Source organism: Corythoichthys intestinalis, chromosome 18 (assembly GCF_030265065.1).
Source record: "Corythoichthys intestinalis isolate RoL2023-P3 chromosome 18, ASM3026506v1, whole genome shotgun sequence".
NCBI lineage: Eukaryota > Metazoa > Chordata > Actinopteri > Syngnathiformes > Syngnathidae > Corythoichthys > Corythoichthys intestinalis.
The window spans coordinates 29953813-29977167 of record NC_080412.1 but is presented as its reverse complement, the minus strand read 5'-3'; the positions used below and the strand labels follow the sequence as shown (position 1 = coordinate 29977167).

The 23355-nt window shown below is 38.4% G+C and overlaps 1 protein-coding gene across 1 annotated transcript in view; it reads right to left on the bottom strand.

Moving 5' to 3' along the window:
- Positions 1–23355, bottom strand: part of vps37d (VPS37D subunit of ESCRT-I) — a 49483-nt gene that overhangs the window by 4316 nt on the left and 21812 nt on the right. Inside the window, exon 3 of the mRNA XM_057821386.1 lies at positions 7141–7223. Within this exon, the coding sequence (XP_057677369.1) occupies positions 7141–7223 (83 nt within the window). The remainder of the gene's footprint in view (positions 1–7140; positions 7224–23355) is intronic.

Below are 23355 nucleotides of genomic sequence, written 5' to 3'. Positions count from 1 at the left end.
AACACAGTACTGGCCTGCTTACTGTAATCCATGACTGCACTAATGTTAGTTGCTTTATATTATAAAGTATTATTGTATTATTGTGTATATACATATAGTGACTGCATAAAGATATAGTCATTTTAAAAATTTAAGTGACGGGTAAAAATAGATTATGACCGGATTTTTATGACCCTGTCAGTCAAAATGACGGACAACGAAAAAGTCAAGCGCAACCTATGGTTTAACACAAAAAAATGGCTTCTTACAAGGGCAGCTATTTTGTGACATCACTTGTACCCACGGACATACACACCGATAGACTGGTATTAATGATGTCACAAGTAGGCACATGATTAATACTATTACTATTAATAACGATTAATCACACGTCACAAAAATGAAACGGTTTTTCCCTTCCAATTTAGGAAACCAAATTCTTGCCACTGACATGCATATGATAAGGGCGTGTCTGTCAATTTATGATATTTTTAAGACTATTTAAAACTTAAACTACAAATAAGTTATAGGGCAGCTTTCACTTACAAACCACCAATATATATACATTAAATTCTGTAACTAAGAATGTCAGAAAAATTAAAACACTACTTGATGCAATTCAGGGTAATTTAAATAATACATTGAAAACCTACCAGGTGAAATTCAATGCCTTTTAAGACACTTTAACAAAATTAGTTAATTTAAGACTTAAAGGGATCCACAGATAGAAAGGCTTGAAAAACATTATGAGTTGAAATATTAGATATTGAAACCCTTCTTGATGTTTTCGTTTTCATACACTTTGTAAAATTAGTTTAACTAGTAGGTCACCATTATTGTTGACGTCGCAGGGCGGTGACGTCACTGGGTTACACTGCCGGGCTTCCAGCGTATGACTCTAACGACATAAACGTCATCTGTTTAACCCTTTCAATTTGAACCCGAGAGGAACATTAATGAGCATGACAGCACTGTCGATATTTCAGAAAGCGAGCAGCAAAAGCAAAATGAACAGGAAAGACTGGATGAGACGTGACGAGAGTAGGGGGAAAAAAACGGTGTTCTGTCAAAATGTGCTACACCCGCAAAACGTGCTACAAGAGGTGAATTTGAAACCCAAAGTACTACCGTGCGCTTTCAGCTTGTTTTGTTTAGATGAATACAGACAGAACATACTAAAGATTAGCGGTGTGCCAATACATCGATTATTAGATTAATCGAGATTCGACACGAGACGATTTGATCACGATTAAAAAATGTTCAAAAACCAATTTTCCCCTACTCTTAATGATAGCCGCTGCTAGCAGAACAAAATTCTACACACGTCTGCCCCCTGGACACCTTAAGAGATGCACAAGGTGAGGATGGCAGCAGCGGAAGTTACTGAGTGAGACATTTACTCCTGTACAAAAGACTCAAAAATAAATTTGTGGATGAGACAGGCAAGCTCCGGGTGGTCGCGCTTTGGGTCCTCTTCTGTGCGCAAATTATTTTTTTAGAGCGAGAGGGGAAGAGAGATAGTTCAGTGCTCCTTGCCTTTCAGTTGTCCAGCAGTAGTTTGTGTCCTAAGTGTGTTGCCAAGTCCTGTGTGCGTCTATAAGAGGTGAGTACACGAACTGTACTGTTTAGCCTTTATTGTTGTTGTTTTTGAGATGTTTACAGTTAGCGCCGAGTGCTAAGCTAATTAGCGAATTAACTAACATGTATTTCCATGACCATTTTTGCGTTGTTTGTTGGTGTACAAAAGTTACTCCATATGCAGAACGTGTAAAACCAATATTACGTACAACTGTAACACTGCAAACATGCGAAATAGAAATCTGTAAAAACAAAGTATAATGGTTAAAAGAACGCTTATTTCTAAAGATACTTTGTTTTTTTTTCCAGAAAATGTGGAATTCATTTCACCAGTGTAAACTGTATTGTATTGTTAAGAAATAAGTACTGCCTTTGAAACAGCAATGTTTAAACAACATTTTAGCACCTTCTTGTGAAAAAGAGCAGCTTAAGGTCAGCTTTGTGTTGTATAGGCATGTTTCCATTGCTCCTGCTGGATCATTAGGTGATTTGAAATAAAACGTATCGTACATAAATTTGTTTGGCTCCTTTAATTAATGAATATTGACAAATATACCTCGCTTAAAAGTATGAAGTAGCAACAGAGTAAGAAAAAAAGAAATCCTGAAAGGTAGGTGGGAAAGATGCATCGAAAATGGTGATCATCGTTAATACCATAAAGATAATCAATCGTCCAATATTCGAATCGTAGCACCCTGAATCATAATCGAATAGTTTCGTACGCTGCCTTAGATGGCACACCCCTACTATAGATGCCTTAGGAAGATACTTAAACGTAGTAATATCAAATAAGGGTGGTTTAAATACGCTACGTGACTAATGTGGTCAACAGATCAACAATCTGCTTTAAAGCTACCACAAGAAAACACAGTGCTTTCAAGTATGAGAGGGAAACACATGCAAAAAGTGTTTTGAGGCAATGAAAAGGTAATAAAAGACTCAATAAAACAACAAATAGTAAGTACTCGTCGCTTTTAACCGACATGCACATGTGTTGGACGTCTCGCTGCGTAGAAGGAATTGCAGAACACCGGTAGTGTTCGTCTAGTGAGTGACAAACATCACCCCAAGCATCCATTGCACGCATAAAACACGGCACTCTCCGTAGGACAAAACATGTACTAAATGTTATACTAGTAGATTTTCAAATCAATGGCAATGTTCTATGTTTTTCTAATAACATTTTAGTAAACGAGAACAATTGTGGCTCATTAGAGCCTACAAGTCTAAGTCCGAGGTTCTCTTTAAGACTGCACACAAACACTGTGTAGAGGCAGAGGGCATGATAATATTTTCTCACACACGCAGGTACAGACAAGTACACTCAAAGTGGACTCTGCATGGGCAGATATCAGATTCTGACATCATGACTACAAAATATTGCATATCAGAATTAAGATCAATTTAGTTCTTCATTAGCAGGTACAAAGTTTTATTTCATTTATTTATTTTATTTTTATAATTGTAGAGCCCTATTTATATCAATGGTAAATAAAACAGTGATAACAGCTAGTAACTTGAAAAACTCAAAGGTCAACATACTACTGTACTTGCATAAAATTTGGCTGTTTAAGTCTAAAATGAGTTTCTCACAACTACATTCCTGTTCCATATTAAAAGCCCAAATTCAACCTACAGCAGACAAAGACGCTCCCACAAGGGAGGTCCCATCCGTCAAACAAAGCCCTCGAAGGAGAAAGAGAATTTAATAAGCGCGGAGGATGTTTACGCGTGAACTTTGGCCCATTTTGTCAGCTGGAATAATTCAGTGTACGGACCTTGTACGCGGCTGACAAAAGGCCTCGAGCGCAGCAACTGTTGCTTTTGGCAACCCGTGAAAGCACGGCCTTCCCCATCCGAACAGGTTCCCAGGAGAGGACTGAGCCCTGTCGAGGGTCCGTCCGTCGCGGTTTTAGTCTCCTTGCTTCTGCTTCCTTCGACACTATGAACGTTTAATGGTCGTCATGGAGTTCAGCTGAGAACCTTAACATCATCTGGACAGGCAGATTAAAGACGCGACTCCAGGGTCATTCCAGAATTGGAGGACATTTTTTCAAAATTCTTGAGGAATAGCCTTCACTTCTCCATATTTAGCAGGCAACCCTAAAGACAGCTGGGTTTTTCAACAGGACAAAGCTCCAGTTCATAATCACCATTATCACTCTTTTGAACCAAACCTGCATATTCCCCTGATTTAAATCTTACTAAGACAATTTGGTTTGTAAAACTGGCCATCAGTTCCAGACAGGTGATGCCCTTAATGAAGCTACCTTCACCACTTGGAGCAATGTTCCATCTAGCTTCCTGGGAAAACTCACAAATAGGATGTCCAAACAAATTTAAGTGATTAACAAGAACAGTGGCGTTACCCATTACAGAGTCCAACTGACTGCTCTGGTTAGGAGTTTTTTTTGTTATTTTTTGAGCACTGGTCTTAAACTTTGTTTTCTTCAATAAATTACAGTATTGGCACAAATATAAGACGGTTTTTTTTTGCATTAAGAGTGAAAAAGAGGGGGTCGTCTTATATTCGCGGTCTAGACATTATACCCATTCACGACGCTAGATGGCGCCAGATATCATTGAAGCGATGTTCTGTCATGATAGATCTGTTACTCTCCCGATTCACGACACTAGATGGCGCCAGATATCATTGAAGCGATGTTCTGTCATGACAGATCTCAGCTTCTCTCAGGTTTAACCAGTTTGCAATTTTTTCTTGCAATGTTTTTCCTTATTCGAATTTTTTTCAAGACTACAGTTACAGTTAGACTTCACTTTGATGGTTAATGCAGTTATTGCAATTTTGTTGTTTCATCACAATAGATTGGTTTATTTACATTTAAACAACCAGAAGCCGTTCATTTACAAATGTGATTGCACTTTAGTTTACATAATTAAATGTTCAGATATTAAGATTTGAATGAGGCAAAATAACATGCTTTTTCTCTCAAATATGTTGTTATAATCATTTGTTTCGGATGTAATGTAATAATTTTCTCTATTGTTCAAAAAGTCTTTTTTCAAACTTGAGTCTTGAAAAAGAGGAGGTCGTCTTATAATCAGGGCCGTCTTATATTCGGGCCAATACGGTACTTTTTCAGTACGTTTCTTGTCCCACTCCCCTTTAGGGGTGGGAACCTCTGGGTAGCTCACGATCGGTATGATACGATTCTCGATATAAGGCTCACAATAATGATTCACGATATGGCTATACACCAATTATCGATACATGGGTCAGGAAATCATCCTAGGATATTCGACAATACAACTAACGAAAAAAGGAAAAAAAGCTATTTTCATCTTTGTGGGTGTGAATTTTACATCATTTGCTGTTGATTTTTGTTCACTTCCTTTTGGGGCATTTACAGGTCACTTCCTGCTCATTTGGGTTACTGAAAAGGAAGTGACAAAATAATTTCCCAACATAAATAGGAAGCGACTCAAAATTAAAAGGAAGTAACCTGTGAATGCTCTAAAATGAACAAGAAGTGACCTGTAAACAGATGTTTGTAGTAACACGTAACATTTACTCTGTTACATTTACCTGAGTAACTTTTTGAGAAAATGTGCTTCTAAAGCCCCTTTCACAAGCATATCCCGGTAAATTCCTGTGTAAGGTGACGCTAGATTTACTTGCGTCATTGCTTTCACGCATGTAGATATCCCAGGAATGATGCGGGTTGGACACTTTCACAGACTTGTTCCATGCTCTCCGTGTGGGGAGGGCTGCTGGTGTGATTTTATAACACGGACATTATGTCATTTTTGGTCAGCATCGGCTGTTACAATGTTGGTCAAATCGTGTTTTTTTACAGAGCCGTTTGTGGGAGCGCTCCCAACATCATAACTGCAATTCAAGCTCATCAAAACTGTATTAAAGCCCAGGCGATCCAAGAGAAGGGTGCAGAGATATTAACTTGCTGGGCGCCATTCGACACCTCTGCCGCCCTTATTTTGAAGTCCCCTACATTGTGCTGGTATTTGAGTGTATTTGTTTTGTTGTGTTATCGGCTCTCTGCCTACCGCTTTGGTTAGTATTATTGATCCTCACTGACCTATTGTCACGGACCCATTGTGTTATTCCCCCTTTTCCGCTATCGCATGTACTTTTGTTTGTATTTAATAAACCCTTGAACGCGTCCCTCCGTTGATTTCTGATTTGAGGTACAACCTTGTTTCCGCAGTTGCAGACCCTAACATTGGCAACAAAATAAAACGCACATTTCCAAAAATGGATGATAGACTCTTCCTCGGCTCCACGATCCAGTAGCAATTTAATTATGTTATGTTTTCAGTTTAATATAGCTATTTCCAGCTTGCTATGTTGATAATTGCGATGTTTGTTTACCGCTTTTCATCTTACTGTGAAAAAAGAGGGAGTGACGATCGACCCGCCATGATATTTACGTCATCAGCCATTGTGCTGTGACCCGGGAATTTAATGCTTGCTTTCACATACGCCTCGTTCCGGGACTTTCCTGGACATTATACTAAGATGCGACCCGTGAAATGTCCGAGTAATCTCCATGTCAGTCGACCTGGGAAATTTCTTTCACATACAAGGGCTGTATTATGGTTAGTGGTTGACTAAATACTTATTTGGCCCAAAGTACAGGTTATGCAGTTATATCGTTCCTACCAATGTTGAGACCAAAACTACAGCCTTGCATTAACAGTGCTAGACGCCTAATCCAGTCAAAATGAATTGGATGCCTAGCGCCATCAATGGCAGCTATGGAGCTAATGTACTCAAATAGAAGATTTTGGTAGCAACCTGTTGCTTCCTTTTATTTATTTTTTTAAACACTGACACCTTTTTAAAATGATATATTGGTTCTTGGTGGGAGCTTATCAATAACCTTTTGGGCTAAAAAGTTCAGTATTGTCACACTCCACTTCTTGCTTTTGCATACAGGGGTATACCCAGGGGGTGTCATTAGTTTGAGCATATTCGGGTTTTCTCACGTGTTTACATCGACTTGCACTGTACAAAAAAAAAATTTGAAAGGGCCTTTGGCTGTAAGTAAACATGGCCAATGTTGTTAAACAAGCAAGGAGCCAGAAAATAAGGAGCGCATATTTTATATGTACACAAGTACAAACAAAAATCAGCTTCTGAAGAGCGATTTATAGGGTGATTGTAACTCATGAGTGCATAATGCCCATTATACACACAAAATTTTTATGTCCGCCACAGGTTGTGGTGATTCACTGAATATTTATAAATATTCCTCGTCATATGAATCATTCTAAACTCTCTGCTACGGTGTGAACATTGAGAAGAAATGTGGGAAGATTGCTGCAGTAAAACCAAAATGCAGCTTTAATAGCATCGTGAGCCACTTTAGAGTAAACATCCACAGGACAAGATATGACATCCACTGCGTCAGCTCTATTCACACAATCTCTTTGAAAGGGAGGGGGTTGACATGCAGGGAGAACAAGGTGTTATTTGTTGCCTGGCTGCTTCGTTTCTGGTATCAATCAGCAGCCGTGCGAGTGACTGTATTGATCGCAGCTTCACAGGAACATGCGGCTTGCATATATCACTCCTTTGTCAGACGAAGCTTATTTTCTTACCTCTGAGTTCTCCTCGGCGCGTGCCACCTCTTCCTGCAGAAGGTTCTGGGCACTTTGCAAGCTGTGCTTCTGGGCTCTAGTTCCTACAAGGAAAACAGTGTGAAAATAAACGCCGGGCGCAACAACTTCACACAGCGCCGAGTCGGAGAAAACCACAAGACGGGAAATTTGTCTCCACATCACAACTACATGGAGAGTCATTTTCACGCCATCTGCTCATTGACCCGACCCTGTTCCGTCAGTATGCATACTCAGGGGACACCTTAAAGTCTATTTATATATTTATTTCCTTGAAGGGACTGACAACACCTCATATGAACTAGAAAATGCAATTTCTGGAGAAATTGTAATGGTAGCTTTGCTGTGATGGTTGGACATCTCGGACTTCCTGTAGATATGGGGTCACTTCCTGTTTATTTTGAGGCATTTCGGGGTCCTTGGGTTGGAAATCAATAGGAGTGAATTGAAGTTTTTGTGCTGTTGAAAGAATGGTGGGCGAAAAGGTCCATTGGAAATCAATGGGAAACTCCGCAACCCAACCTCAGATTAGCGGGAGAAAATGGATTGATGGATTTTGGCCATTAGAAATAGGGCTGCAGCTATCGAATATTTTAGTAATCGAGTAATCGACTGAAAATTCTATCGATTAATCGAGTAATCAGATAAAACTTTAAAAAAAAATTTTTTTTTAGGTAAAGAGCAATTATAAATATACATGAGAAAAAAGACATTTAATCCAATATTGAACCATTTTCAGTCAATGTCTTTATTTTCAATGTACATTGTTGAAAACAGCCAACAATTGCATCTCAGATGTGACTAGAAAAAAAATTCACTGCTTTCACTCAAAAAAACTTCTAGATCTTTTTTTTTTTTTTTTTTTTAAAACAAACATATTTCTTACCTATAATACACATCACTTGAAAGCTATGTGTTTTTCCCACGTGTTTCAATTGAATTTCCATTTGTGTCAAGCTATTTTTAAGTTCTAGTTAAGTTTTAAGTTAGTCTAAACTGTAAGTACTGATTGGATTTTGAGTTTTTGCAGTGTTCAAAATAAATGTATGATACCTGCTGTATTGGAGCACATTAGGGACCAGTGCTACTTGGTGTTTTATTCAGCAATGACTACTGAGCTAAAACTGACAGTTAGCTTTATTATGTTTTAATTTTACACCCTCATCACTCTACAGCGCTGTGTTTTTACAGATTAAATAAAGCCTGTATGTAAGACACGTTAGCCACGCATCGACAGTGGTCATAATCAGTAGAAACCTAGCCCTGTGATGGGCTAACGTTACGTGAGCGAGTGACAGTAACGTTATATCTATTAGCGCTGAGAAGTCTACTGCTTAAAGATGGCGGCTGTTTACTAACGCAGCCCAGAGGCGGCCGAGTCTGTCATTTCGCATCTAGTTCTAAATGCATGCGATATCTATTAGACGCATTGGACATTACGTGCTACCAAACTAGAATCATGCGGGCGTAGTTTTTAGCAACGTCGGCGTAGTTTGAAGCGGCTGTCAGCTGCAGTAAGTTTTTTTTTTTTTTTTTGTAAATTCTTTCTTCCTCTACGCACGTGACGTCAGCACGTTGTCCCGCATTAAAAGTAGTCCGGGAAGAACGTGATGCTTAAAGCTGACAAAATTAAGCGATTCCTCGAGGTGAATAAAATTGTTCGGATCAGTTTTTAAACTCGAGTTACTCGAGTTGCTTGAGTATTTGTTTCAGCTCTAATTAGAAATGTATGGGTTTTTTTTGGCCAAGCTGTACATTTTTGACAAAACCTGAAAACTTATGTGCCCATTCACGACCTGCAATTTTTTATTAATAAATACAGGTACACGATAATTATTGGTCCGATAATAGGAATTATGACGTCATCCCAATAAACACAATAAAATTATTAATAGGCCCGATAATATACAGGATAATTATTTTGGCATGGTGTCGGCGGATTGGGATGTGTGTGTTTGTTTCCATTCCTGTTTTGCCAGTCCAATGTATCAGTGACTGTGTGTGGGAGAAGCAGAGGGAGTTGTGCCACAAATCAAGCGCTCCCTTCTGTGACGTAACGCTCAGACGACGGCAGTGTGCAAAAAAAAAAAAAAAAAAAAAAAAAAAAAAAAAAAAAAAAAGCATGCCGTCGGTAGCGTGGGATTTTTTTAAATTGCCAGTGGAAAACGCTTCACTCGCAATTTGTGACAAATGCAAAACCGAAGTTCCACGAGGAGCGAAAAAAGGGTCGCGCTACAACACATCTTAATAAGCCACTTAAAAGATCACAATTGCTTCGATGGTATTTTAAAAGAGTACGAGGACGCGTGAGCTGCGAATAAATCTTAAAAAGGTTCACAAAGATGACGGAGGGCTATAGCGAATACAGAAATGATGGCGCTATCAACCATTTTCCCTCGTCGAAGACATAGGATTCAGGCGGGTACTTCGTAATTTGGAGCTCAGGTTCATTACTCCAAGCCGAATGTTTACCGGCAAAGTATGATGAGATTGCCACACGCTTCCATACTTCGATCGGCAACCATGCACGGCACGCAAGTTTCACCACGGACATATGGACGTGTAATGTTAGTCCTGTCAGTATGCTTGGTATGACGGCACAGTGGCTGGACAAGGATTTCAGATACTTTATTGAAAATGGGTACATTAATCCTTTTTGTTCGACCATATTTTTGATAATGAGGAATGAGTGATAAACCTTACGGTAACACTTTACAATAAGGGTCCCTTAATTAACATTAGTTCATGCATTTTTGGACAATAACTTATGTTTAAGTAACATGACAATAATTCATTTAATCCCTTATCTAACATTTATTAATATATTCATTAACATGAGTTAATGCATTAGTTAATGCATAACCAGACAGTAACTACTAGTTTGGTAAAATTTAAAAAAAAAAATATATAGGCCTATATAGTGTTAGGGTTTAGGGTTAGGGTTTGTTAACTTAAGCTAGAGATGTCCCGATCAGATATCTGGATCGGATCGGACGCCGATATGGGCAAAAAAATGCGTATCGGTATCGGATCGGCCGACATGGAAAAATTCCGATCCAGTTTTTTTGAAAATCCGGTCCGGGTTTTCCAGTGCACCGATTTACATAATCCATTCCAGTTTTGGCTTCGGTTTCCCTAAAATCCGGTCCGCATTTTACGCACACCTTCAACACACTCCATTACCGTCTCCCAAATGACTGAGAGACTATCGGTAAAAATGTCAGCTGTGTGGGATTATTTCACTTTAAAGGACGACAAAGACGAAGAGGCAGAGTGCAACATATGCCACAATAAAGTCAAGCGTGGTGGTAAAGCTGTAAGAAGTGTTAATACAACCAAACTAATCAAGCATTTATCAAAATACCACCACACACAATACAAGGAGTATGAGGAGTAAAAGGAGAAAACCGAAGACAGAAAGAAAGGTCATACGCAACGAACACTGGCAGAAACTTTTGCTATGCGTGACAAACTGGCACTTGACAGTCCCAAAGCCCAGGGAAGAGTCATTGCTGAAGGAATCATTCTAGATGACGAGCCATTATCTCTCGTGAGTAAAGTGGGATTTAGACGCATCGGGCAGACTTTTTTCAAAAAATATATATTCATATATTTATACTAAAACGATGTATGTATGTATGTACTTTTCCAGCGTTATTTCGCTGTGTAAATGCATTTATAATGATAAAAATATGTAGAGTATTTAAACATTGAGAAAACTTGCGTTTTTTTTTTCTGACAACTCGAGGAGATTAAAATAAATGTCAAATCCACTATCCACCTGTTAGAACACACATGCAAATATAAAATATATAAATGTTTATTGAATATCCATCTTACAGTCTTGTTGAACTGGGAGAATTTGTTACAAAAGACAGGCTATAATTTGTTATCATTACGCATATATGCACTGGCGTCTCCAAACGTGATCACACAAAACGTAACAACGCATCGCTCCTGAGTCCTCACAAATAAAGCATAAAATTTTGTCTTTTTTTTCGGGCTCGTGCCTACAAATAAAACATAAAATTTTGGGGGTTTTCGGGCTGGGCAAGCAAATCAAAGGGAGTGTGTAATAGTTAATAGTTTGAGGTTGTTTACGTGTTTTGCTTTTTTTTAAGACAGTTTACAATATTATTAGCATGTTTTACTGTCTGAATATGTCATTTCTGTTTGTTATTTATAATGTTTTGTGTTTATCATTTAATAAACAGGTCAGTTTCTTGTTACCAACCATTATGTGTTATTCCAACTCACCTAATTCAGCTGGCAAGTTGTTATCAAGACTACTAAAACCCTTTTCAACATGAGTCTGACAACTAAGTAAGGAGGCTAAATAACTTAACTTTAATACATGCTAAGAGAGGCCGGTATCGGTATCGGCCAGTATCGGTATCTGATCGGAAGTGCAAAACAATATCGGGATCGGATCGGAAGTGCAAAAACCTGGATCGGGACATCCCTAACTTAAGCATTTATAGTTTCTTAGTTAAGGAACACATGTGCTACACTTTACAATAAGGGTCCAAAAAGCATTCAGTAAGTAATGGTTAATAAAAGTTAAGAGGGGGGAACTTAAGCATTTCTAATTTCTTAGTTAAGGGATACGTGTGCTACACTTTACAATAAGGGTCCAAAAAACATTCAGTAATGGTTAATTAAGGTTAAGTAATACTTATGAGGTACGTTCACGTGAAATAATACCATACTTAAGGTTAGGTTGTAATATATAATACATATAATACATTACTTAACATTAATTCACATATACATTAGTGCATTAATAAATAGTTATTAATGTATACTGGTACTAGTAAGTGATTATGGGATCAGAATATTTATTGTCATTGTTACAAAAAAAGCACAACGAAACTTTGTTTGGAGCATCCATACAGCTCATAGAGCTAAGTTGGTAACGTTCAAAACCCTTAACCTTTATTAACCATTACTGAATGCTTTTTGGAACCTCATTGTAAAGTGTAGCACATGTGTCCCTTAACTAAGAAATTATAAATGCTTAAGTTAACAAACCCTAAACCCAAAACCCCAACCCGATATAGCCCCATACATATTCTTTATTTTACCAAACCATTAGTTACTATCTGGTTATGCATTAACTAATGCATTAACTAATTCATTAGCTAATGCATTAACTCATGTTAATGTATTAATAAATGTTATATAAGCAAGTATTTTAATTGTTGTAATGTTACTTAAACATTCGTTATTGTCTAAAAATGCATTAACTAATGTTAACTAAGGGACCCTTATTGTAAAGTGTTACCAACCTTACTATATAATGTTTGCATTTTACAGTGTTAGTTATAAGTTAATAAGTTATTGAGAGGCCTTTTGGCTATTGATATGCTTGCTGTCATATAATTGCCTGGTTAAGAAAGTTGCTTCATGGACCAAGACCACAACAGTAGTGTGTAGTCCTGTAGCACAAAATGTTTTTATCTGATGACAAGGCACAATATCTGTTGGGTTTATGTTTTAGTACAGTGCTCATCGTTCAGGGAACACATCTTCAATGACATTGACTAATTGATTGTGATTGACTCAAATTACATTTGAAAAAATAAATATTGGCACTTTATTTGAAGTCAAGACTGTTCTTGTCTTTGTTTTGTTCATTATAATAATGTTCATGTCATCATTGAAAAAATGTATAGCTCAAAGGCAAATCTATGTTGAGTCCACCACTATTTTTTTTTTAACCTCCAGGTGTTCAAAAACTCAGGTGAATATACATTTAAAAATTTATTATCGGTTATCGATATCGGCTTGGAGGAGCTGGAAGTTATCGGTATTGGTTTCAAAAAATGGATATCGTGCACCCCTATAATAATAAATGATGCCATTTGGACAAAAATTTTAGGACAAGTAGCGTTTTGACATTTCACTGTTTCTAACTACGTCACTCGAAAATCCCAAATCTAAAAGCTCAAAAATCATTTTGACAACATAGTCATACATGCATGAAACTGGTAATGGCGAAAAAAAAAGATCCAAATTTTACTGTTGTAAACAATATTTCAATTACAAACGACATCCCAGGTTTTAATGACGAGGATTTGCTTGCTCTGCTTGCTAAAGATCCACCGCGGGGGACGGGCTTTGCGTTATTAGAGTCGATTAAGTGACCTTTCTTTGCACTCCACTCCCGACCAAAGATTCCCCCCCCAGCCGGTGATGAACCCAGCCTGACCCACGGGACTTAAACGCGGACGTCACAACGCATCCCCTGAGCGACAGCAGGCGCCTTACTGTCAGACTGGTCACGCGTGTTCATGACAACAGATTCATCAGGATGATTCAGATCACCGTAAACTGACGAGTGTTCATATGCTCATCCACTGGTAAACATTTGTAGATTATTTTGTGATGATGGCCCAAGACACCAAGCCCATCAAATCTTGAAAAACCGCCCCCACTCCTCAGCGCCTCATTGCGTTTCATTGTATTGCTGAAGAATATCAATTATTCAGGTTTGTAGGTGTGGGCGCCCATGAACACAAAGCTGCCCGGGCAGGCACCCGCAACCAGTCAGACAGGAGGGTTTCTGCAATTTCAAATATAAAGTGAGACCATGCTCGAAGTTGTATTAAAAATTAGCTTTCCCGACTAAAATGAATTGATATGTCATTGATTTTTTTTCATGCCACTCCAAAAGCAAGTATTGCAGATATTTTATTTGGATGAAACGGAGACGAAAAGCCATCGATTTACAGCTCTGTTTTTGGCAGCGCTTTTAATTTTTGTCTTATTTTGTCTTTTTCTTTTTTTTACTTATTAGTCGTAGTCTTATCTTAGTAGTTTCACAACGTATTCATACTTGTCTAGTTTTGGTCAACGAAAACTCAGACAAATTTTGTCTAGTTTTAGTCGACAATTACTCAAAATGTTTTCATCTGTAAAATTCAAATGTTTTAGTCCAATAATAAATAAATAAAGGTTTCCAAGAATTTGGAATGAACATTGACAGATGAGCACATAACTGTAGTGTACAAGGGCATCAAAATCTTGGTGATGATAAAACACACACTGCAAGAAAACAGTATTTTCAATTAATTAAACCCACCTAGACACCACAAACTGTTTGAATAAAAAAAAAAAAAAAAAAAAGTCCAAGACGACGCTTGCCACGCTAAATGGTAATGCTAACGCGAAGGCTATGCTAATACTCCAAGTTACATTTAGTGTGTGATGATCATTCAGCACAGACCTTTGACGGCTAAAGCAGGGGTCCCCAAACTACGGCCTTTGTACTTTTTGTACATTTTGTACTTATTTTTCTGAATGTATGTTACTTATATCTTTATTATTAAAAAAAAGTAAATGTTTACATTAACTTCAATATAAATATACAGTATATCCTATTTTCTTAAGTAGTTAAAATTGAGATTTGGCATTTAGTATGTAAGGAAATGAGGGAAAATAAAAATTAGGAGATGGAGGTTGGGGTTATTGCCATTTTATTTTGTTTTGCAACTTTTATTATGCAAATCATTGAAAAAATACAATTTTGAATGAAAAATAAAATTTCTGGCTCCATGGCGACCTTCACATCGGGGAGTTGCGGCAAGAAATTCTAGCCACTTTCACCCCTGATCATATCTATCTTCATGTCAATAATAACAGTAAGCATCACCTTTTTTCATTTTTTTCACCACCTGCACTAGCATTGTTTAAATCAATGTTGATTTCCCTCACAAGAAAATCTGCTATGCGTCCGTCTTCTGGGAAATCAAAGAAAGTGCGGTGCTTTCATAGATCGTCGTTGCATGTCGTCGGATGTAGAAACAAATGGCGAGTCAAATTTTACGTCAGATGTCAAAAAGGTCGTAAGTTGAAGAGATCGTATGTCGAGGTACAACTGTATTACCATGTGTTTTCGAAATAAGCAAGTCTATAGCCTGGGGAGGACACCTGTGAGTAAGGCCAGATTTATGCTTCTGCGTTCCAATGACGGCGGAGCGACGGCGTGGACCTGACGTGGTCATTGAGCATTCGTAGTTCTGCGTCAAGGGAACATGTTGCTCTGTAATTCACCGCCAAGCCACTAGAGAGGTGTGGCTTTGTCCTTGTACAGTTTTGGGAGACTATTGTTGAATTCCTTTAGTTTTCCTTTCGTCATAGACAGCTATGGCAACGGAGATGGAACGTGTGTATTTGGAGCTGCAGTTAATCAATATAACAAATATTGTTAACAATGTTGAGACATACAGTAGGTGAAACAGAAGAAGTTTGTAGAGGTGTTTGAAAACGGTGGTGTTGTTGTGCTGAACCTGAAACAACGTTCCGACTGTACCACATTTTGGAGGCACCTGTCAGGCTAAAATCGCGTAGGTCCACTGTCACCGCAATGCAGAAGCATAAATCAGCCTTGAGTGTAGAGCTAAAACGAATACTCGAGCAACTCGAGTAACTCAAGTTTAAAAACTGATCCGAGTAATTTCATTCACCTCGAGGAAGCATTTAATTTTGCTAGCTCTGAGCATCACGTTTTGCCCAGACTACTTTTAATGCAGGACAATGCGCTGACATCACGTGCGTAGAGGAAGAAGCAATAAAAAAATTTTTTAAAAAAAATTTTTTTAATTACCGCAGCCGACACCCGCGTTCAAAATACGCCGATGTTGCTAAAAACTACGCCCGCATGATGCTAGTGTGGTAGCAGGTAGTGTCCGATCCGTCTCATAGATGTCGCATGCATTTAGGACTAGATGCAAAATGACAGACTCGGCCGCGTCTGGGCAGCGTTAGTGAACAGCCGCCATCTTTAAGCAGTAAACTTCTCATCGCTAATAAATATAACGTTACTGTCACTCGCTCACGTAATGTTAGCCCTTCGGAGGGCTAGGTTTCTATTGATTATGACCACTGTCGATGCGTGGCAATCGTGTCTTACATACAGGCTTTTTTAATCTGTAAAAACACAGCGCTGTAGAGTGATGAGGGTGTAAAATTAAAACAAAATAAAGCTAACTGTAGGTTTTAGCTCAGTAGTCATTGCTGAATAAAACACCAAGTCGCACTGGTCACTAATGTGCTCCAATACAGCAGGTATCATACATTTATTTTGAACACTGCAAAAACTCAAAATCCTATCAGTACTTACAGTTTAGACTAACTTAAAACTTAACTAGAACTTTAAAATAGCTTGACACATATGGAAATTAAACTGAAACACGTGGGAAAAACACGTAGCCTTCAAGTGATGTGTGTTATCAATCGTAATTACATTTTTAGGTAAGAAATACGTTTTTTTATAAGATCTAGACGTTTTTTGAGTGAAAGCAGTGAAATGTTTTTTCTAGTCATATCTTACATGCAATTGTTGGCTGTTTTTAACAATGTACATCGAAAATAAAGACATTGATTGACTGAAAATGGTTCAATATTGGATGTAATGTCTTTTTTTGTCATGTATATTTATAATTGCTCTATACCTAAAAAAAATGTTTTATCCGATTACTCGATTAATCGATAGAATTTTCCGTCGAATACTCGATTACTAAAATATTCAATAGCTGCAGCCCTACTTGAGTGTATGTGTATGGGCACAGCACGTTACATGAGTGACATGACCAAACACTGCTACGATGCAGGCTAACTAGACATACGATAAGAAAATGTCACACATGTTGAGCTTATGAAGGAGACTATTGCGCATTTTCATCTCGTTCTAATCTCGTCAGACGAAAACTGGCATTCTTCTCGTTAGTCTCCCAAGACACGTTTTTAGCTTGTCATCCTCACGTCATTGTCATGAAAAGTTGTTCGTCGACGAACTACTTGCGTGATTGTCATAGTTGAAGAAAACAACACTGCATCGAAGAATGCTATATTTCTTGACAGGACATTTAAATTTAGAGCGTATATTGTAGATAATTGAAGTCTCTAAATGATTTATCAATTATCAAAATTGCTGTTGCACCTTAAAAAAATTAACAGCTTTTATTAAGCGTAATAACTGTGTACTATGGCCTATATACATATACTCCTACGTCAAGGGCCTATTGTATACAATACTAGTTACACATTTAGATGACGAAATCTCTTACGGACTACAAAAAAGTTGTTTTTAACCATTTCTTTGAACACTTTCACTTCAACACAAATAATCCATTGCGTCAGGTTCTCCTCTAGCGTACTCCATGTCGGAAAAGCAAGCACGCATGCATAAAAACGTTAGCGAGCTTTTCCGACGAACGCACATTGCGGACGTCTCATTTGCAGACGAGGGATGAAAATTCGAGACGACAGCCGGGGAAAACAAACACTCCTACGGCAGCTGAAAAGTGACCTACATTCGGCACGGGAAGAGAATTGGACCTGAGGGAGGCCTCGCGCACGCATCGCGGTGTCACAATCGGCAATTTGTTGGCAGTCCTGATGCATTCGCTCATTCAGTCAGGGAGATGATAACAAGCGACGTGGCATCAGATATGAAGCTGTGGAGGGTAAGAATAAAAACGCTCCATGTGAAACGCGGAGGCGGACACGGTGAGCAGGTAGGCTGAAAAATGACAACTTGCCTTGTCATAATAAACACAACTACATTCAGTCAATGGCAATGTCGACTATGGGTGGGAACCTCTGTGTACCTCACGATATGATTTGCGGTACAAGGCTCATGATAACGATCTGACGATATGGCGATACAAAAATTATCGACAAAAAAAAACAACAACTAATAAACTGAAAAACAAGCTATTTTCATTTGTTTATCACTAGTAGACCTTCAATCCATTTGAAGGATGGCAGCAAATGAACTCTAACAGTTCAAACGGATTGGACATCTATAGCCGTCAGGTAAGGAGTTCATTTTGCAACGATTCACATCTTTTCTTGCTCATTTTGAGGGCATTTACGGGTCACTTCTTGTTGATTTGGAGGCCTTTACAGGTCACGTGCTGATTTTGGGTTACTGAAAAGGGAAGTGACTCAAGAATGTCAGCAAATGATTTGGAAGTGTCTCAAAATCAACAGGAAGTAACCTGTAAAGGCGCACTAAGGAGTGGCTGTGAATGCTCTGGTTTAGGGCTGGGCGATATGGCCTTAAACATGTATCACGATAAATTGAGCAGATTTATCTCGATAACGATAAATGCCGATAAATTCGCCCAAGCGGACTGTTATATAATTTGAAAATCTGAATCAATGCATGAAATACAGATTAACTATTTCTTGTTGATTTATTTACCAGCATTCAATTTGATATACTGTATTTAACAATTGTACATGCAGTCTAAACATTAAGTTTATAAAAATGTATTGTAAGCAATAAGAATTCAAGTATGAACATTTATAACTGCGTGTATGACTTGAACAATGTACATTGTCAAAATCAATATGCCTGTGCAAACATGTAATTGTAACACAAATGACTTGCAGCTTGAACAGTACACTTCAAAATGACAACTTATTGTTAATGGCTGCTGTGACATAATTATTAAATACAAGTGTTTACTTTATGGTTTAAGGGCCCCCCCCCAGTGCATTTTTTAATAAATGCACGCACAATAAAAATAGCTGGGGCCATTTCTCGGTCATTATAAGTTTTGCCGTTGGATTCTACTTTATGCTGAATGCTTTACCATCACAAAAGCTATCAGAGGAATCACACACAGACAGATACAAAATAACGCCACATAGTAATTGCTAGATGCAGTCCGTGCCCAATCCACTCATTAAGTTCAGCCGTTTCGACAATGTTAGAGCCGCTATCCGACTCCATAACGTTCATATGTAGCGTTAGCCGCTAGCTAGCGTTAGCCTCGCTACCAGTAGAAAGCACTGAAAGCACCATCTCCGGAAATCGTGAGAACAAAGGAGGACAGCGGGTGAAAGCCCGTCTGGATGCCACCAAGAGTCTACTAAATGTCGGTTGAAAGTTTGGTGAACCTCCCTTAAGCCACACTCCATCACGTTTTGCTTGTAGCGTTAGCTGCTAGCGTTAGCTTACCGGGCTTTTGTTTGATTGGCTTCCTGATGATCACGTGACTCCCTACGTAAGCACATTCACTGCTTTCTTAAAGGGGAATGAACATAGACGAACAACACAGAATCAAAGCGGGATGAAAAGACTATATTTTCTTGTTTTATTAATTTACCGAATTTACCGACATGGTCAAAATTACGTCGGTCATCGTTAAGAATTTCGGTGACGGTAAATTTTCGGTTTACCGCCCTGCTCTACTCTGGTTACAGTGCAATCGGTGGCGATAGACGTCCAATCCAGTCAAAATGAATTGAATGTCTTGTGCCGTCAATGGCAGCCAGTGAGCTATCAAAGACACTATTCTAACAGAAGACTTTGGTAGAAACCTGTTGGTTCCTTTTTTTTTTTTTTTTAAACGGTGACACATTTTTAAAGCGATGTATCGATTCTTGGTGGGAGCATATCGGTAACATTTTGGGCGACAAAGTATCGCGATATGTCACCTATGTATTGTCACACCCACCAATGTCTACGACTGCAAATAGCCACATTTAAACAGAATCATTTGATGCTAGTGTTAGTGTCTGCCCCTGAGAAGCTTCATATAATACTGTGAAGAGTATGGACAAGTTTCCGATGTACTTCCACTTTACTGCTCGCGACTTCCGTTTTACACTTTCTCTAACCAAAACAACAGTGGAGCTGGAGTGGAATTACTCATTAAAATCCCTCAAAAAAGACAATTTGGAAATGCTGCATCCATCTGCCATCATGACGACATGGAAGGACAGTAGGAAGAAATGGCGCCACAACCAAAATAGTTTTGGTTTTTATTCATTTAATGGCAGTGAATGGAAATGCAATCAGGGACCTGAAAAGATCAGAAGCAACCAGTTGAATGTGCCCTAATACATGAATATGGGAATTTTGTGTTCATGAAGGCAGATGTGACAGTGCCTTCACAAAGCAATAACAGGTACAATTATGTTCAATTTCAATACAATTCTGTGTTGTGTCACCGCTGAGACATCATTAGCTTTGCATTAGCTTCAACGATTTAGAAATGGAAAACACTCATCTACTACAAGTAGGGGTGTAATGGTACACAAAAATCTCGGTTCGGTACATACCTCGGTTTTGAGGTCACGGTTCGGTTCATTTTCGGTACAGTAAAAAAACAAAATGCAAAATATAAATGTGCTACTTGTTTATTACACACTTTTGTGCTTTCAACAATAGGAAAATTAGCCTATACAAAGCTAGAATTCTGCTCAAAAAGTAGCGGGTATTTAAAGATAATCCAACATCCAAAGCTTTCTTTCTGAAAGAAAGAAGAAAAAAGAATTCCTGTGCTAGAGAGAAAAGCAATCCCAATGACAAAGATTTTAACATGTATTTTACAAATGAAATGCCTCAATAAAACATTTTTTTTTCTTATGAACGGTTTTCAAACGCTTTATTGGTGGATTTTCTCAAGTTAAAGCGCCACACAGAAATTAATAAAATTTAATTGTGTAAGCAGGATGTGTGCATTATTCTTATTATTTAATTACAGGTGTTTTAGCTCATTTCAATTTATTTTATTTAAATGGGCTATTATTTTATTATGTGTTTATATTTTACAAATGTGATGTAGTATTCATTTATATTGTATATTTTATGTTGTATAACTTTAGTTCCTATGTGAATATTAGTTCCTACTTGTTTTGTTGTGGTAGGAGGGTTTTGTATTGCCCACGGGACCATGTTGGTTATTATTATAGCAGAGAAGACAGCAGTAAATCAACAAAGACAAGTCAACTGTGCCCCAATCTACCACTCAAGAGATCTGATGGACTCAAAAAATAGGTTACGATTGCATATTCGTTTGAAAATCGACCGGATCCACCGTATTATTACACGAGTGACTTCCGGCCCAATCCTAGCTAGTAGTAGTGACGCAGGAGGGCCGCGTCTCGCGTCAAATAATAAACTGCCGTTCTTTTCGCGTGCGTTGCGTTGAGCCGCTTCTGGGACGCATCTAACACGCGGCCGCACTGCGACTGGTGTGCATTGGCTGATTGACTCTAACGCCCGCGTTTCACTGCATTCTCGCGGCAGCCACGTTGTTGCGCCGTTGACGTTTCTGGACTGTCCTACTGTGTTGGTCCTCATTATAGTAGAGAAGACAGAGTAAATATAATTTACACAAAGAAACTGTAACCCGATCGACTCACAGCCTCGAAAAGTAAGGGTTATATTACGTCAGAAACTCGTTCGGTACGCGTCCGTTCCGAACCGACTACCACGTACCGAAAAGGTTCAATACTATTACATGTACCGTTACACCCTTAAGTACAAGTAATACACGGGCTATTTACCCTAAATGCATTAATTAAAGTGTTAAATGTTTTTAGCTAATTTATTTACAGGTGGAAAATGTTTTTAGGCAAGGGAAGTCAGCTTGACATGCCTAACAACAACACTTACGTTGATGGACATATGTCGAGATAGGTGCATTCTACCTTGATGATGGAAGGCTCGATTTATGCTCCACCTTCGTTAATATTTTTGTAATTTATAAATTGCGAATTATTGACCTGTTTTGCACATGCACCAATTGTTTTGAAGAAAAAAGAAATGGAATCATGTTGTCCAAAAGTTTTGTTGCGATCAATAGCTGCAATAAAAAGAATGAGATAAAATTTGTGTTTTTATGTACATGTGCGATGAGCTTATAATACCACAAATATAACCTAACTAGATGAAAATTACCATATAGTATTTCCTTGTAACAACAAAATCCGTGTCAGCCCTTCTGCATTCGGCAACTAATATTAATCCCTCATTTTGGTCACTCAAGTGGCCGGCGTATCAACCTACACCCCATGTTAACTCAGGCTGCACAGATTGTTAAGACTCTTGTCCACGAACTATTAACGAAGTGATAAGAACAAACTTTCAATCTTTTAGGTGGATCGTTTCAGTTAAAGCCTCTAGCCAAATCCATAATCTGCTGCTGATTTCGATTTAAAGTGTATGGCGAGGTAGATCCACACTAGCGCTTTGAAGCTGGACGCTGTTCTAAACATTCCACTTCTAAGCATATACAGTATGGGATATATGTGCTTCCAGGAGTTCACACAACCAAGCACAGCACAGAAAGTCACAGAGTGTCATCTACATCGTGCTGAATCCATTTTTGGAGAATCCGTGGGTTCCTCTGGTTTGATTTGGCAGTTTGAAACTTTTTCTACTTCAACCACAATTCATGGTGTTCTGTCTAAACAGGAAGTCCGCAGCAAAAAAAGTCAAAGAGGGCGCCGCCCAATTTTTGCTCAGGAAACTTGTCTATATGCCATAATTTTGGGACTATAATGCACACCTGACTAAGACGGACACCCCAAATTTTACAAGAAAACTGTTCATATACTGTATATAAGTCACACTGGGCTCCATTGGCAACAGGTTTCCACATTGTGTTATGGGATATTTACATCAAAGGATGCAGCTGATTAGCTTGTAAAATCCATAAAATAAGCGACGCTCGACAATTAGCCGCAGTGTTTAAAGCAGGGGAAAACAGTAGTGGCTTATAGTCCAAACCGTAGTTGAGACTGTCTTAAATAAAGGTACCAGTGGAAGACGCTTCAAGCTATGTATTGCATATCTTCTCAAAAGTACTAACAAATTAGAACCTCTTGCTTTCATCATAATTAATGGCAGCGCAAACACATGCCAGCTAGAATTAGCATGAAACTGAGTCACCTCCATTTGAATGACTAATACAATTCTTCCATTCCCCCACAATAGAGGACAACTTCTCCAAAGCGTCCAACAGGAATTTAAGAAGAATTTGAACATTCTGGCGACTGATCTGCAGCTGATTATGCACAAATAGGTCATCATAAATGTGAATATATAACCACAGATGGCGTTTGACTGAGGCGGTAAAAACAAGCATATGGAAAGTCATTCCAGCATTTATTTCCCATCGTTGACATCCAGCTTGAGGTTATTGTACTAGTCTAACAAAAAAAAAGCACAGAATTAACAAAATTGAATTCGTTTGTGTGACCTGTCTCACTTCATCAAGAATGTATCAGAAACATGGAGAAGTTCATGATGGCTTTGAATCTCTCAACAAAGGTGACAAACTATTATACTGGACACTCGCGGCATAAAGTTTTGAGACAATTCACTATTCAGTGGGATGAGAAAATGTCTCAAAACCTTTGACCACAGTTGTATGTCTAGTTAACTGAATT